Source organism: Coregonus clupeaformis, unplaced genomic scaffold (assembly GCF_020615455.1).
Source record: "Coregonus clupeaformis isolate EN_2021a unplaced genomic scaffold, ASM2061545v1 scaf0948, whole genome shotgun sequence".
In the NCBI taxonomy this organism is placed as follows: Eukaryota; Metazoa; Chordata; class Actinopteri; order Salmoniformes; family Salmonidae; genus Coregonus; species Coregonus clupeaformis.
Window position 1 is genome coordinate 152,024 of NW_025534402.1, and position 17,685 is coordinate 169,708.

At 42.3% G+C, this 17,685-nt stretch overlaps 1 protein-coding gene across 1 annotated transcript in view; it reads left to right on the forward strand.

Annotated features, from left to right (window-relative positions):
* The first annotated feature begins 12,119 nt into the window (after positions 1 to 12,119).
* Positions 12,120 to 17,685, forward strand: part of LOC121556656 (zinc finger protein 777) — a 34,303-nt gene continuing 28,737 nt past the window's right edge. Inside the window, 3 exon segments of the mRNA XM_045217159.1 lie at positions 12,120 to 12,685; positions 13,198 to 13,328; positions 13,528 to 13,608. Of these exon segments, the coding sequence (XP_045073094.1) occupies positions 12,403 to 12,685; positions 13,198 to 13,328; positions 13,528 to 13,608 (495 nt within the window). The 5' untranslated portion in view covers positions 12,120 to 12,402.

The following is a 17,685-nucleotide window of genomic DNA, read 5'->3' on the forward strand; positions in this document are numbered from 1 at the left end:
GTGACACTGGGTACAGCTGAAGGGGTTTCCCCTGTGTGGACCCTCTGGTGCCTCTTCAGGTCACCAGCCTGGGCGAAGCACATGTGACACTGGCCACAGCTAAAGGGTTTCTCCCTGTGTGGACCCTATGGTGCCTCTTCAGGTTGCCAGCCTTGGTGAAGTGCATGTGACACTGGGTACAGCTGAAGGATTTCTCCCCTGTATGGACCCTCTGGTGGATCTCCACCTTCTGGGGGCAGCTGAAGCCTTTGTTACAGAACATGCAGAGGAACCGTTTCTCTTTACTATTTTCTGATGTGGCTCCCCTCCCTGAGCCTGGGCTCTAGCCGTGTCGTTTTGAGTTCAATACCTGATCGAAAAGGACGCGGCCGTGTAATCGGAAGGCCCCATCGACGTGGACACTGGGTCGCGATCCGAAGCGTGTAAAGGGGGAGAGGGTCGCGACATTTATATTTGTCTCAAAGCTTTCCCCTGTAGTCACTGGTGTTGCCCTGTGAGTGTCCTTCTCCTAAGTGAGTCTGGTCTGCATTCCATGTCAGAGGAGCATCGCCTTCCACTTTCACAGTCACCTCATCTACAACCAGACCCTCCCCTTTCTTATCTAGGAACCCTTCAGAGTATACACTACTACTGTACTGGTTCCAGGCCCCTCTTATTGGATTAGTCTGTGTATCCAAGACCAAAGGCTTGTCACCAGGTATCATTTCTGTCTCTGTAGCGTATGAACAGGACGGGTCATTCTGAGTCTGTAACAGGTCATTTGAATCCTGATGGGACAGAACCGTCCTCCTGTTACCATAAAGTAAATACTCTGAGCGGGGAGCAAGAGGACAGCCAAGTTGTCCCAGTCCCGTTAAAGTCTCGGTGTCGGTCTCTGACTTGAGGACGGCGTTCGGCGTTCCACTGACCTCCGTGCTTCTGCGTTGGGTCCTGGGCTGCACTGGGGCGGTGGTGGGGTCCTCTGTGGCTTCAGGGGACGCCCCAGCCGCTCCAGTCTGAATGTCTCTGCTGTGCCGTGGGTCTTCCTCTCCTTCAGACCTCTCCTGCTTGACTCCAGGACCTGCAGCCTCTGTATCTGCAGACTGACACAAGAAGAGAGGAGGTTATTATCAGTACATTAGTTAAATTGTATAACAATGTTGTAGGGAAGTCTCATAAGCTCCCCTATGGCAGATAAATAAGGATGTACATGTAAGCAAGTGAATAGCTGAGGGGAGCCTTTCAGAAATAAACAGGCTACATTTGATTTACAAAGTAGCACAAGTTTTATGCAACATTATTAAATTAACCTCTATCAAGATAACATGCTGGGTTGAGGTTCCACTTCCCTCATCAAAAGTGATTGGTTGGTCATCTCTCAATGTATTGTGTCCCACTGGCTTCACAAAGCTCCTGTGGTCTCCAGTGAGATGTCCATCACCTGAGAGAGTGATTGGGGAAAAGAGGTGGTTTGGTTAGCTACTGTCAATGCTATAGTGTACACTATTGACACTGTCTAGAATTGGCAAGGACATAAGGTAACACTTCTCATAACTTCTTGATATACTATTTATTGATTGATGTATTATGTTCTATGTATCACATTGTTTTCATTGCCTAAATAATAGGAAATGCGTAAATCAAGAATCTGGTAAGAATGAGTGTCTTTGAGCAAGAAAGTTAGATAATTAATCAAGGGAATTATTGCATAATATCCAAAAACTGCCCAAGACCCAATTCTTGGCAACACATCTCAATAGGGTCCAGTTGCGAGGTCATCTCTCAGAGCAGTCATCCCTCAAGAAAAGTGGTGGTGTCTAAAGTAGTGGATGTTTCGAAAGGAACCATATAAGAAGAAGTGGGGATTTCAAAAGGTAGCATATAAAAGGAAGTGGGGATCTGAATGGAGTCTTAACACTAGAAGCGCTGGAATTCCATAACTACTAGAACCGCCATGACTTGATATTTCAATTATATTCGGCGTATGTGACAAATTTGATTTGCATTTACGAAAAACTTAAGGTTACATACTTGGCTACCGGTAGGTAACGTTCAAAGACACAGCTCACAATATACATATCATTTTTTGCATAACTGAAATTCTACTGTCATCTCTGCAGACCATGACTAACGTCCGATAACCCAAACGACGTCTTGAGTGGCACCTTTAGAAAACCCCACCTCTCTTTATATGGTTCCTTTCGAAATGTCCACTCCTTTCGAAACCCCTACGTTTCCTAAGCGATGCACTGCATTGAGAGATTGACTTACATATCAGTAGGTGGCAACATAGAGACCCTACGGTCCTCTCTGAGAGATGATGTCGCAGCTGGACCGCCCTCATATCTGAACACATGTGCAGGACGCGACAGGCCGCGCAGCCTCGGCCTTCTGCAAAATGTACCTCTTGCTATTCCTCTGTATCGGTCGAGGATCTTGACACTACTGGGACGACTGGCGAGGCCGCGCTCTCGCATTGTCCTCTCTGTGCGCTCCCGTGCCACCTTCAGTTCCAGTAGCTGTAGTTTCCTCCGCAATGTACTGTTTTCTTTCTGGGTTTGAGTTCTTTCCAAACGAAACACTGCATAGTCGTCGTCTACGAGTTTACAGATTTCTGCCACGGCTGCATTCGCTAGCACCTCCATTATGGAGGCTATTTGAGTGTGAAAAACCATACAGTTAGCCATTTTTAGCAAACGTTAGTATCTAGCGTTACATATATAACATCTATCGACAACGTCTTGTCTCCAATGCGAATTAAAGACTACATGTGGTAAGTGTGTGATGCTGTGCAGTTCAATTAGTCATATCTTGAGTTCCAGGGTGTTAACTCTAACCTGGAAACTGTTCTTGGTCACTGTTTACTTCTTCTTCTTCGTGTGATTTTCCGGCAGACTAGACGCTGTGTTGCGTATTGTTGCATTTCACAGGTCGGAGTGTGAATCGCACATTTTGTTCACAAAAAAGAAGCTCTAACAGATCCTGGATGGAACCCGTTCTCTCAAACCCCCCTGCACTACAATCTCTGCTGCTGCTACTACCAAATCAATATTCTGGGATTTCCATTCCATTTGTGTGGGCCAATTAATGACCATAGCAATAAACGGACATTTCTGATCCCCAGCAACATGGGCACCCCCACAGCTTTTTCCACCGAAACTACACTCCTTTATCTCATGCCCTCCTGCGCACTTTCACATCTTGGAATAATGGAATAAATGGTTTCCATGTGTTTGATGCCATTCCATTCACTCCAGCCATTATTATGAGTCCGTCCTCCCCCTCAGCAGCCTCCTGTGGCGCTGTTCTTTGAATTACGTACTGCTTATTACATTACACATCAAATCTCCTATGATCAGTATATTTCAAGCTGAGAGCAGACTTGTTTAGAAAGAACAGTGTTAGCAAGAATAGAGTAGAAAATTACTTTATTCTATCTACATCACCTCAGTAAGGTAAATATTCAACTGTCCTTGTTCTAGCCTAGGTTTACTGTCTCTGGGCATTCAACGGTAACGGAATTACGCTGAGACTCAGACTTTTCACTTTACAATTGTATGCCAAACAAAACCATTTTTTAGTTTTAAAAATTTAAAAGTTTAACAAATTCATACAACTCTATGCACAAGGCCTACTTTTAACAAGTTACACTGAACATTTGACAAAAAAACACATTTACTGGAAGACCTGTGCAGATGCAAAGTTTGGTAACAGAATTTCCGTAAAACCTCCCTAAACGTTTTTGTGACCACGTTTCCAAAAACTCTTAAATATCTGCTCTGAATTAAGATTCAAAGATGTCTGCAGAAAGAATGGGGTGTCAGCTATGTCATTTTATTGTTATTTTTATTTAACCCTTTATTTATACAGGTTTTGCTCATTGAGATCAAATCTATTTTTCAAGAGAAACCTGGTCCACCAGCAGCAGGGGGAACAAAGTTTCAGACAAAACTACTTACATACACTAACACAAAATTTAACAAAACTATAGACACACATACAGTACAACAATTACATATTATGTAAAGAAACATGAATGTCATAACTAAAAAACAGCTGTCCTAAAGACAATTACACTCTTCTATGATATTTTCTTCGACCAAGTGTTTAAACTCCACCAACGTGACTAGATCATCACATTTTTAAATGTTTAGGAGAGAATTCCAGGACCACGGAGCTGAGTAACTAAAACTATTTCTACCATGCCCTGTTCTAATTATTGGTACTGTTAAAAGCAAATGAGAATGGGACCGTCATTTATATTTATTTACTGACACCTTGAGTTAGAATTTTGTTATTTTGGTTATTGAACTACAGTAATTTAAGTGGATTTACATCCGGTAACATAATTACATCATGGGTCCCTGATCTGTAATACACAGAAATGCATAATTATGGATATGAATTTCATTTTCTTCATGGTGATGTCTCCTAAATTAGGTGCACAAAGGTATAAATATGCAATATCTTCCTTTGCATATTTGGGTATTATTCTTCACACTGGCTATTATTTGAATGGAGTGGCTGCGGTTCCGGATTTTCTGGAACCCGATTTGCCATGGCTATTAATACGAAGATTTCTGCGCATGTGCAGGATTTTTTTTTTTTTACGCATCTACTGCCCACGTAGCTTCTGCTCAGTGCTCCCACTGCCGCTTCCCGCTCATTGATATGGAGGGGGAAACTTCATGTTGCAGGCCACACGGAAGATATGGTCGACATGTTCGAACTATGCATTCCATGCCTCAAGCGCAATTTCATGTTCTTTTTTCATGTTGTAGCCTACACAAAAGACAAACTTTGTCTGTTGTAACAGTATATTTAAGTAAGCATATCAAAACACAAGCAAGACACATACAGGCAGTCAAAATAGAGATACATCTCTCATTATCATTGGCTAGTTATTTCTTCAGAAACTCTCGCTACGATATAGCCGACAAACGATGTAAGGAATAATAGCACGCCGGGCGATGCAAAACGAACTTGCTCATTGTCAGACTGGTTACCGGTCAGGATACACATACTCGGGCTGCCTAGAAAGTTCGTCTGCCCAGATTGGTGGAACAGCTAAAGTCTACAAGCCCCTTGGATTTATTGTGTTTCAAAGTGGAATTAAAATAGATTTAATTGCAAATTTTCCCCCCAACAATCTACACAAAATACTCTGTCAAAGTGGAAGAATAGTCTTTAAAAAAATGTTTAAATGTTTTAAAGAAAGGACTGTCCAGCCAGCAACCCAGTTGATTGGTGTTTATTCTGACGATAGACACAAGGAAGCACATTAGATGTGCAGGACAACAGTATGTTGATGGCTGTAGATCAGTGTTGCCAACTTAGCGACTTTGTCGCTATATTTAGTGAGTTTTCAGACCCCTCTAGGGACAAATTTTTTAAAAAGCGACTAGCGACAAATCTAGCGACTTTTTCTGGTGTTATTGGAGACTCTGACGTGAAAGCACGTATCTTTCTTACTCTTCTCAATGAGCAGCGGGTGCTTTCACAGGCGGCCCAGTCCTCGCGCCGCAGTCCCTCCCAGCTGCAGTCAGAGCAGGAGATGTTCACCTCTCCGCGTCCAGACTGCAAATGAATCGCGCATGCGGGGAAGCCGCCGCTGGCTGATCCCGCCCTGGCCTACATTCAGGGCGGGATGTAAATGTAGGGTGTTTTTTACTCACTTTTTGTCTCTCCCACGGGTTATTCCTCTCTCCTACAGAGTCCATCACATATACATGCACATGGCCAATTGTGCAAATTAGGTGATGATGTCATTTAGCACTTCTAGCCACTTTTAGGTCAGCCAATACCTACTTTCCTTACTGAGGAGTTGGCAACACTGCTGTAGATTCGTGATTCGTTTCTTGTATGTCTATCAGACTGAGTATTTTGTAATCAAATATCATAACAATGACAAAAATAGTACAAAATACTATAAATGTAAGTACCTGACAATAGACACAAGGAAGCACATTAGATGTGGAGGACAACAGTATGTTGATGGCTGTAGATTTGCGATTTGTCTGTTAGCATGGAAATAACTGAATTAGCAGGCGCTAATCGCGACAATTACAATTAGAGCATACTAGCTAACTCACACTTACTTACAGCAATAACATATAAAAGCACATCCCCTCATTAAAATGCAAATCAATTTATAACATATTTGACATGCGTTTTCTGGATTTTTTTGTTGTTATTCTGTCTCTCACTGTTCAAATAAACCTACCATTAAAATTAGACTGGCATGTCTTTGTCAGTGGGCAAACGTACAAAATCAGCAGGGGATCAAATACTTTTTTTCCCTCACTGTATCTATTTATATATATATATATATATATATATATATATATATATATACACACACACATACATCAGGACATGTACATAATGAACTCATACACATTGTAGATATGAAAATAGAATACAGTATTTCAGAACATGACCTACCGCTTTCTCCACCTATCTGCAAGCATGACCAATGGCATAACACCTTATTGATATGTGAATTCAACCAACCAATAGGGAATACCTAAACATCAAATACATATTTCTGTAGTGTCAAGTGGAAACATAACTAACCCTGTTACACGGCCACTCAGTAACATTCACTGTCTTCTTGGCAAGCAACTCCAGTGTAGATTTGGCCTTGTGTTTTAGGTCATTATCCTACTGAAAGGTGAATTCATCTCCCAATGTCTGGTGGAAAGCAGACTGAACCAGGTTTTCCTCTATGATTTTGCCTGTGCTTAGCTCCATTCTTTCTTTTTTATCCTGAAAAACATCCCAGTCCTTAACGATTATAAGCATACCCATAACATGATGCAGCCACCACTCTACTTGAAAATACTTCAGTGCCTTGTTGTACAGTTTTCCTTCTTTTCACTCTGTCAATTAGGTTAGTATTGTGGAGTAACTACAATGTTGTTAATCCATCCTCAGTTCTCATATCACAGCCATTAAACTCTAACTGTTTTAATGTCACAATTGGCGCATGGTAAAATCCCTGAGCGGTTTCCTTCCTCTCCGGCAAGTTAGGAACGATGCCTGTATCTTTTTAGTGACTGGGTGTATTGATACACCATCCAAAGTGTAATTAATAACTTTACCATGCTAAAAGGATATTCAAAGTCTGCTTTTTTTTACCCATCTACCAATAGGTGCACTTCTTTGCAAAGCATTGGAAAACCTCCCTGGTCTTTGTAGTTGAATCTGTGTTTGAAATTCCCAGCTCGACTGAGGGACCATACAGATAATTGTATGTGGGGTACAGAGATAAGGTAGTCATTCAAAAATAATGTTAAACACTATTATTCCACACAGAGTGAGTCCATGCAACTAATTATGTGACTTGTTTAGCATATTTTTACTCCTGAACGAATTTAGGCTTGCCATAACAAAAGGGGTGGAATAATGTACTTATTGACTTAAGACATTTCAGCTTTTCATTTTTAATTAATTTGTAAACATTTCGAAAAACATAATTCCACTTTGCCATTATGGGGTATTGTGTGTAGGCCAGTGACGAAAAATCTAAATGTAATCCATTTTAAATTAAGGCTGTAACACAACAACATTTGGAAAAAGGTGTGTGAATATTTTCTGAAGGCACTGTATACACACACACACTCACACTACAGCGACACCCATTCACTATATACACACACACACACATACAGTGCCTTCGGGAAGTATTCAGACCCCTTGAATTTTTCAACATTTAGTTACTTTACAGCCTTATTCTAAAATAGATTTTTTTTAAATATCCTCAGCAATCTACATACAATACCACATAAGGACAACGCAAACACAGGTTTGTAGACATTTTGCAAATTTATTCAAAATAAACCACAAAAATACCTTATTTACATAAGTATTTAGACCACTTCGCTATGAGGCTCGAAATTGAGATCAGGTGCATCCTGTTTCCATTGATCATCCTTGAGATGTTTCTACAACTTGATTGGAGTCCACCAGTGGTAAATTAAATTGATTGGACATGATTTGGAAAGGCACACACCTGTCTATATAAGGTCCCACAGTTGACAGTGCATGTCAGAGCAAAAACCAAGCCATGAGGTCGAAGGAATTGTCCGTGAGAGCTCCAAGACAGATTGTGTCGAGGCACAGAGCTGGGGAAGGGGTACCAAAAAATGTCTGCAGCATTGAAGGTCCCCAAGAACACAGTGGCCTCCATCATTCTTAAATGAAAAAGGTTTTGAACCACCAAGACTCTTCCTAGAGCTGGCCGCCCGGCCAAACTGAGCAATCGGGGGAGAAGGGCCTTGGTAAGGCAGGTGACCAATAACCTGATGGTCACTCTGACAGAGCTCTAGAGTTCCTCTGTGGAGATAGGAGAACCTTCCAGAAGGACAATCATCCCATAGGGAGGTGCACAATTGGCCCAGCATCGTCCGGGTTAGGCCGGGGTAGGCCGTCATTGTAAATAATAATTTATTCTTAACTGACTTGCCTAGTTAAATAAAATAAAAAATATATCTCTGCAGACACTCCACCAATGAGGCCTTTATGGTAGAGTGGCCAGATGGAAGCCACTCCTCAGTAAATGTCAAGAGCTGAGGTTAATGTGGTGCGGAGTCAGCGCAGGACACCGAAGCTTAGTCCAACAAAGTTTACAGGTACAAACCCCAAAGCACAATACAATGAACGGCCTCAACAATAAACAGAGGCGAGCGATTACGCAGACTGTGCGTAAACTATAAAACAATAAACAGAGAAAACACGCGCACTAACGGACAGGCGAATAACAACACACAAAACTAACCAACACCAAACAGGCAACTTATAGGACACATAATTAGACACAAACGGACACAGGTGCAACAGACAGACAAAAGCAATCAAACATCGAAACATTCCAACGGTGGCAGCTAAGTACTCCGGGGGACTGACGAACGCCAAGCCTGCCCGGCAGGAGGAGGAGCAGCCTCGGCAGAATCCGTGACAGTAAAGGCACATGACAGCTCACTTGGAGTTTGCCAAAGGCACCTAAAGACTCTCAGACCATGAGAAAGAAGATTCTCTGGTCTGATGAAACCAAGGTTGAACTCTTTGGCCTGAATGCCAAGCGTCACGTCTGGAGGAAACCTGCCACCATCCCTACGATCAAGCATGGTGGCAGCATCATGCTGTGGGGATGTTTTTCAGTGGCAGGGACTGGGAGATTAGTCAGGATCGGGGCAAAGATGAACGCAGCAAAGTACAGAGAGATCCTTGATGAAAACCTGCTCTAGAGCGCTCAGGACCTCAGACTGGGCTTTGCTTCAACAGGACAATGACCCTAAGCACACAGCCAAGAATGGGAGAAACTCCCCAAATACAGGTGTGCGAAGCTTGAAGCGTCATACCCAAGACAACTCAAGGCTGTAATCGCTGCCAAAGGTGTTTCAAAAAGTACTGAGGTAGGGTCTGAATACTTATGTAAATGTAATATCTTCCATTTTTATTTTATTTATAAATTAGCAAAAATTTATACACACCAGTTTTTGCTTTGTCATCATGGGGTATTGTGTGTAGATTGATGAGGGGAAAAAAACAATTAAATCAATTCTAAAATAAGGCTGTAACGTAACAAAATGTGGAAAAAGTCAAGGCGCCTGAATACTTTCCAAAGGCACTGTACTTGCACATATACACTGACACATTATATGCTGCGGACTCTGTTTTTTATTCTTACTCTTCTTATTATTATCTATTCTGATGCCTAGTCACTTTACCCTGCCTTTATGTACAGTACCAGTCAAAAGTTTGGACACACCTACTCATTCAAGGGGTTTGTCTTTATTTTTGTAAACTATTTTCTACATTGTAGAATAATGGTGAAGAGACATCAAAACTATGAAATAACACATATGGAATCATGTAGTAACCAAAAAAGTGTTAAACAAATCAAAATATATTTTAGATTCTTCAAAGTAGCCACCCTTTGCCTTGATGACAACTTTGCACACACTTGGCATTCTCTCAGCCAGCTTCATGGCCAGATGCTTTTCCAGCAGTCTTGAAGGAGTTCCCACATGCAGAGCACTTGCTGGCTGCTTTCCTTCATTTGCGGTCTAACTCTTACCAAACCATCTCAGTTGGGTTGAGGTCGGGTGATTGTGGAGGCCAGGTCATCTGATGCAGCCTCCATCACTCTCCTTGGTAAAATAGCCCTTACACAGCCTTTTGGTGTGTTTTTAGTCGTGTCCTGTTGAAAAGCAAATGATAGTCCCACTAGCGCAAACCAGATGGGATGGCGTATCACTGCACAAATCTTAACATGGTAGCCATATTACTGAGTTATATGTACACTTAATTCCTAAATAAATCACTGACAGTGTCACCAGCAAAGCACCCCTGTCCCACCTCCTCCTCCATGCTTCTGGTGGGGACCACATGTGGAGATAATCCGTTCACCTACTCTGCGTCTCCCCACAGAAACAGATGGTTGGAACCAAAAATCTCAAATTTGGACTCATCAGATCAAAAGACAGATTTCCACCAGTCTAATGTCCATTTACTAGGGTTTCTTGGCTTCAAGCAAGTCTCTTCTTCTTATTGGTGTCCTTTAGTAGTGGTTTCTTTGCAGCAATTATACCATGAAGGCCTGATTCATGCAGTCTCCTCTGAACAGTTGATGTTGAGATGTGTCTATTATTTGAACTCCTGTAGATTTCTGGGCTGTGGCTATAATGAACTTATCCTCTGCAGCAGGGTAACTCTGGGACTTCCTTTCCTGTGGTGGTCCTCTGTGAGCCAGTTTCATCTGGCGCTTGATGGATTTCTTGTGACTGCACTTGAAGAAACTTTCAGTTCTTAGAAATGTTCGGATTGACTGACCTTCATGTCTTAAAGTAATGATGGACTGTGTCTTTAAGCATGCTTGTTAAGCTGTTCTTGCCACAATATGGACTTGGTCTTTTACCAAAGAGGCTATCTTCTGTAAACTTCCCTTCCTACACTTGTCACAACCCACAACTGATTGGCTCAAACGCATTAAGAAGGAAAGAAATTCCACAAATTAACAAGGCACACCTGTTGATTGATCTGCATTCAGGTGACTACCTAATGAAGATGGTTGAGAGGGTAAAGTGTACAGAAAGCTGTCATCAAGGCAAAGGTGGCTACTTTTAAAGAATCTCAAATATATTTTGATTTGTTTGACACTTTTTTGGTTACTACATGATTCCATATGTGTTATTTCATAGTTTTGATGTCTTCACTGTTATTCTACAATGTAAGAAAATCGTGCAAATGGAAAAAACCCTTGAATGAGTAGGTGTCCAAACTTTTGTGGTACTGTATCACATATCTCAAATCAAATACACAGGTGTAGACTTTACAGTGAAATGTTTACTTGAGCCCATTTCAACAATGCAGAGAAAAAAAATACAAATATTTGCTCAATAAAAAATGAAATATTAACACAATAAAAACAATAATGAGGTTATATATACAAAGGTTACCCAGTACCAAGAGCCAATGTGCAGGGTGCGAGGGTAGTTGAATTAATTGAGGTAATCTAGTATGTACATGTGGGTAGGGATAAGTGACTAGGCAATCAGGATATAATAAACAGAGTACCAGCAGCGTATGTAGTATGAAAATGTGTGTGTGAAAATCCCCAACATGCATGTGTGTTTTTTGTGTGTGTGTGAGCTTGCCATGCAGTAGCAATGTGAACAGTCTGGCCCAGGTAGCTGGAGTCTTTGACCACTTTTAGAGGCCTTCCTCAGCCTGGCCTGGTATAGAGTCCTGGAGTGCCCTGTAAGGGTGAAGGAGATGTCAAAAGTTAGAGCGGTCAATCAAATCTCCTATGCGATTTAAAGAGGTGAGAAAACAAGTGAGACTTGCTAAGATATGGTAGTGGATGCACCACAGCCTGTAGTAAATGTTTGCTGCCAGTCAAAAGATACCGTGCGTTAAAAGGTGGATTTTGTAGGCGTTCATTGCCACAGTTATAAACTGTACGGCTCAAGTGTCAAAGAAACTGGACATTATTGTGGCTAAGGCAGAAAAGTAGTTTGGACCTCTAATCATCTTGAGCCTGTGTAGGGATCAGATCTGTTTTATTTTTAACATAACAGTAGTTTGATTTATTTTTATTGGGGGGGGGGGGTAGTTTGTATGAATATATCCTGTTTCCATCCCACACAGTAGGTGGCGACATGCACACTAAATTGTGTGAAAGCCAATGTACCATAGAAGAAGTAGTAGTAGTAAACGGATGTCACCGTTGACCAAGAACAATTTCCACGTTAGCGTTTTTAGTGTTGTTATTTAGACATTTATTAACACCATGGAACTTAAGATATGACAAATTTAACTGCACAGCATCACATACTTACCCCAGGTAGTCGTTAATTCGTGTTGGAGACAGGGCTTGGTTGATAATGTTTTCTAGCTAGGTGGTAACGTTAGCTAACAATGGCCAATTGTGTGGTTTTTCACACTCAAATAGCCTCCATAATGGAGGTGCTAGCTAATGCAGCCGTGGCAGAGATCTGTAAACTCGTAGACGACGACTATGCAGTGTTCCGTTTGGAAATTTCTCAAAGCCAGAAAGAAAACAGGGGATTGCGGAGGAAACTACAGCTACTGGAACTGAAGGTGGCACGGGAGCGCGCAGAGAGGACAACGCGAGAGCGCGTCCTCGCCAGTCGTCCAGGTAGTGTCAAGATCCTCGACCGATACAGAGGAATGGCAAGAGGTAAATTTTTCAGAAGCCCTCTGCACATGTGTAACCACATTGGGTTAACACTTCGTCCGTTTTTGGATAGTATGAAATAATTCCCATGATTACTTAGCTATCTTGCACAAAGACACAATATGATATTCTTACCAGATTCTTGATGTACTGCATTTCCTATGATTTACTCATTGAAAACAATATGATGCAAATCAAATCAACTGTTGTCACATGCACCGAATACAACAGGTGTAGACTTTACCGTGAAATGCTTACATATGAGCCCTTTCCCAACAATGCAGAGTTAAAAAGTAAATAGTAACACAATAATATAACAATAACGAGGCTATATATGCATGGAACATATCAATCGATCTATGAATAGAATATCAAAAAGTTATGCAAAGTGTTACCTTACATTCTTGACAATTCTAGACATTGTCAATGGTGTATAATACCTTCCATTAACAGATACCGTTGAGCATTGACAGTAGCTAACCTAACCACCTATTTTCCCCCAATCACTCTCTCAGGTGAAGGACATCTCATTGGAGGACACAGGAGCTTTGTGAAGACAGCGGGACACAATACATGGAGAGATAACCAACCAATCACTGTTGATGAGGGGAGTGGAACCTCAACACAGCATGTTATCGTGATAGAGGTTAGTGTAGTAGTGTTGCATAAAATATTACAGTTACTTTGTAAATCAAATGTGGCCGGTTTATTTCAGAAAGGCTCCCCCTCAGCTATTCACTTGATTACATCGTAATTTATCTTCCATAGGGGAGCTTGTGAGACTTCCTTGCGTCATTCTTAACCAATTCAACTCATGAACCGGTAATAACCTCTCTTCTTGTCAGTCTGCAGATGCAGAGGCTGCTGGTCCTGGGGTCAAGCTGGAGAGGTCTGAAGGAGAGGAGGACCCACGGCACAGCGGAGACATCCAGACTGCAGCACCCCATGTAGCCACGGAGGACCCCACCTCCGCCCCAGTGCCGCCCAGGACCCGACCCAGTATCACGGAGGTCACTGGAACGCCGAACGCCGTCCTCAAGTCAGAGATAGACACGGAGACATTAACTGCAACACACAGGCTCTTACACACAGGATCTGACCACGGATCAGACCCAGAGAGATTTGGGCTGGGGCCACTGGGCTGTCCTCCTTCTCCCGGCTCAGAGTACTTACCGGTATTTCACCAGAGCCAGAGGACGGTTCATTCCCGTGGAGATGGTGATGCGTTAGACACTGGCGGTGATGTTCCGTCTTGTTCTTACTCTACAGAGATGGACCCTGGCAACATGCCCTTGGGTTTAGAGACACAGACTGATCTGTCTAGAGGGGACTGGAACCAGTACAGTAGTAGTGTATACTCTGAAGGGTGCCTAGATAAGAAAGGGGAGGTTATAGTGGTAGATGAAGTGACTGTGAAAGTGGAGGGCGACTCTCCTCTGACCTTGAATGCAGATGAGACTCACTTCAGAGAAGGACACTCACAAGGCAGAGATTTCTTAGATTACAGGGAAAGCTTAGAGACAAACCCAAATGTTGCGATACACTCCCCTTTACACACGCTCAGGGATCGCGACCCAGTGTCCAAGTCGATGGGGCCTTCCGATCAGGTATTGAACTCAAAGGACCAAAGGGCCAAGGCTCGTGGAGGGGGAGCAACATCAGGCAAAGGTAAAGAGAAACGGTTTCTCTGCATGTTCTGTAACAAAGGCTTCAGCTGTCTCCAGAAGGTGGAGATCCACCAGAGGGTCCACACAGGGGTGAAACCCTTCAGCTGTACCCAGTGTCATATGTGCTTCGCTGAGGCTGGCAACCTGAAGAGGCACCAGAGGGTCCACACAGGGGAAAAACCCTTCAGCTGTACCCAGTGTCATATGCGCTTCTCCCACTCGTCCAGCCTGAAGAGGCACCAGAGGATCCACACAGGGGAGAAATATTGAAGCTGCCCCGAGTGTGAGAAGAGGTTCTCCCATCAGAACTAGCTGAAGATGCACCTGAAGGTCCACACGTGAGAAAGGCTGTTCACCTGTACGCAATGTGGGAAGAGGTTCTCAGAGAGGAGCTACCTCAGAATACACCAGCAGAAAAAACATTCCACTAAATAGCTTCTGACCTTCAGCTCAAACACTGCATTAAAGACAATAGATTATTTTTCATTATTGTCAGCAGAAAAGGTCCACAGATGCATTTGGAATAACGAGAGTAACAGATTTCAGTATTGAATATTCCTGGGTAGAATATTGCATCCAGACATTTTGTGATATATAAGCCTAAAAGGTCTGTTACATATTGTGTTGGTACTGTGCAGGATATATGATGTTGATTACTTCCATTCAACAACTTATTTTCCCAAAGACAATTTTAACGAGAAAATGTATGCAGTTTATAAAGTTTAGGGCTGTCCCCGACCAATCGCTTGGTCTAAATTTTAAAAGTGTATTTTTCCATATATGGTTTTAATAAAATTAACTGTATGCACTGAGATTGTCTGATGCTTTAAAGGGGTATTGTACCCGCTGATTTGGCCTCGTTTTTTGGCTTGCTCCTCAAGAAATGCTGTCGGCCATGACAGAAGCCAAACGCGAGTTGGCTTGGGGGTGTGGTTTGATGTGGTTGTTTCTTTGGTGTGTCCTTGTCACCACCAAGACACACCCATCTGTCAGAACCTTGCCCACAGTTTTTCCCCCACCACTCAGTCACAACAAACAAACCTGCAGGTTGAGCTCAATAATTACAGGCAGATATAGAGAAGCTTTGAATAGATCAGTAGGCTAAAGATTAATATGAGAAGAATGTAATTGCAAAATGTATGTTGATATTCTAAACTAAGTGTTTTGATAACTTTCAAATGTAGTAACAGGTCCATGTAGAATAAACAACCCTTTACATAATACCATAGAAGCAGTGTTCTGTTAATATAACAATGTGAACCTTTCATATTTTATTGTCATTCCCAGCCAATACAGATACTCTGCCTATCGGCATTTGTCTGGTGGTATTGGGGCTACCTTGGCAAACATGTCAGTGGTCATACCTTCCTGTGTGGTGTCCTGTATACAACAGGAGTTCCCTGATCCTGGTGCAGAATACAAAGGGTTTCTCCTCCCCATATTGACTGATACCATTTAATTCAATAAAAAAAAGACAATCCAACTAAAAGTTGTGTCTAGTAACACGTTATGCCGAGTGCCAGGCTCTCTCCATTCATCAGTATCAAGCCCGTCTGTCAGTCATCACATCATCTTGGAAGTCTCCATGTGCTGGCTCCATACATGTTTCTATGAACACATACATACATAGTCACTGTTCTATTACCAATGGCAGTTAGGAGGATAGATAATATCTGACACACAAAAAAGTATGTTCTCCCTATCGACGACCGTTGGTGAGCAGGCAAGAGGTGAGGCTGGAGGTGAGGTCTTTTCCAGAACACAATTGATGGGCATAGCAGCATAGATCAGCTCCTGGCCCCTCATCAAAGATACTGGTGGGTCACACACACAGAACACTGATTACATTATCAATGATTACATTATCAATGGTGGTTATGAATAGCCTAGTCCTGGTGGAACCAACCTGATCGCTGCGTTCACCTGTCTATTTCACTTCAGATATCATAAAATGTGAAATAGAATGGTGAACACAGCAATCAGGCTGGTTCCACCAGGCTAGGTTATACCCTGGACATTATATGCGTCTATGAAGTAGAAAATAATAATGTTCGTTTACATAAATTATGTTTCACAATTGGGTTATTTGTACAGATGATGAGCCTGTGAAAGCTGTTGCCGTCGACAGTGAAGGTTGCTGGCCGGATACTTGCCAACATGCTAGCTATATTTTAAAAACTTGTCAAACTACTTCACTTCACTGCCTGTTTATTGATTAATTGGTGACTGAAAAAGTTGGTGACAACTTGATCAAGATTATGAATATGTACAACTTAAAGGTACTTGTGGGTCTCAGCAACTTGAACCAGCACTGACATTTAAGCAGTGAGGTTAATTTCTTCTCCCTCTCTGCTCTTTTCCTCAGGTTTATTCACATCCCTAACACTCAGAAAGATGTAAAGAATTTGGGAACCTCCAAGCCACCAGGAAAATCATCTTGTTCTTGGAGTTTATTCACAAGGTTAGATAGAAATAAATCCACACGTTATTCTCTATCATGCAGAATTCTAGCTAAACTTGTAACTTGGGAAGCTCATTCAATAATACAGACGTGGGTGATTTCTGTCCCAGGGGACTGAACTGTGTACAAGTTTTTGTTCAATTTAGGCCACAATTATTTGAATGAGGTGTTAGTGAAGTGCTGGAACAAAAACCTTTACACTCCTGTGTAAAGAACCTATGGCAGTCGTGACTTCAATTGCCTAAATACAGTTACCATTTTCTTTTGTTAATCTATGCAGGTTAGTCATATGATTTCCAGGAGCCTGGTAGAGATGGTATAACCATACTCCAAGGCAGGACATTTCCCTGCATCTAGGTTGAGGCCTGCTACCAGCAGGAACATGGAGCACTCCATGTCAGTAAGTCATGCATATAAACTCAGCAAAAAAAGAAACGTCCCTATTTCAGGACCCTGTCTTATATAATTAGGAAAAATCCAAATAACTTCACAGATCTTCATCGTAAAGGGTTTAAACACTGTTTCCCATGCTTGTTCAATGAACCATAAACAATTAATGAACTTGCAACTGTGGAACGGTCGTTAAGACACTAACAGCTTACAGACGGTAGGCAATTAAGGTCATTATGAAAATTTAGGACACTAAAGAGGCCTCTCTACTGACTCTGAAAAACACCAAAAGAAAGATGCCCAGGGTCCCTGCTCATCTGCGTGAACGTGCCTTAGGCATGCTGCAAGGAGGCATGAGGACTGCAGATGTGGCCAGGGCAATAAATTGCAATGTCCGTACTGTGAGACGCCTAAGACAGCGCTACAGGGAGACAGAATGGACAGCTGAACGTCCTCGCAGTGTTACAACACCTGCACAGGATCGG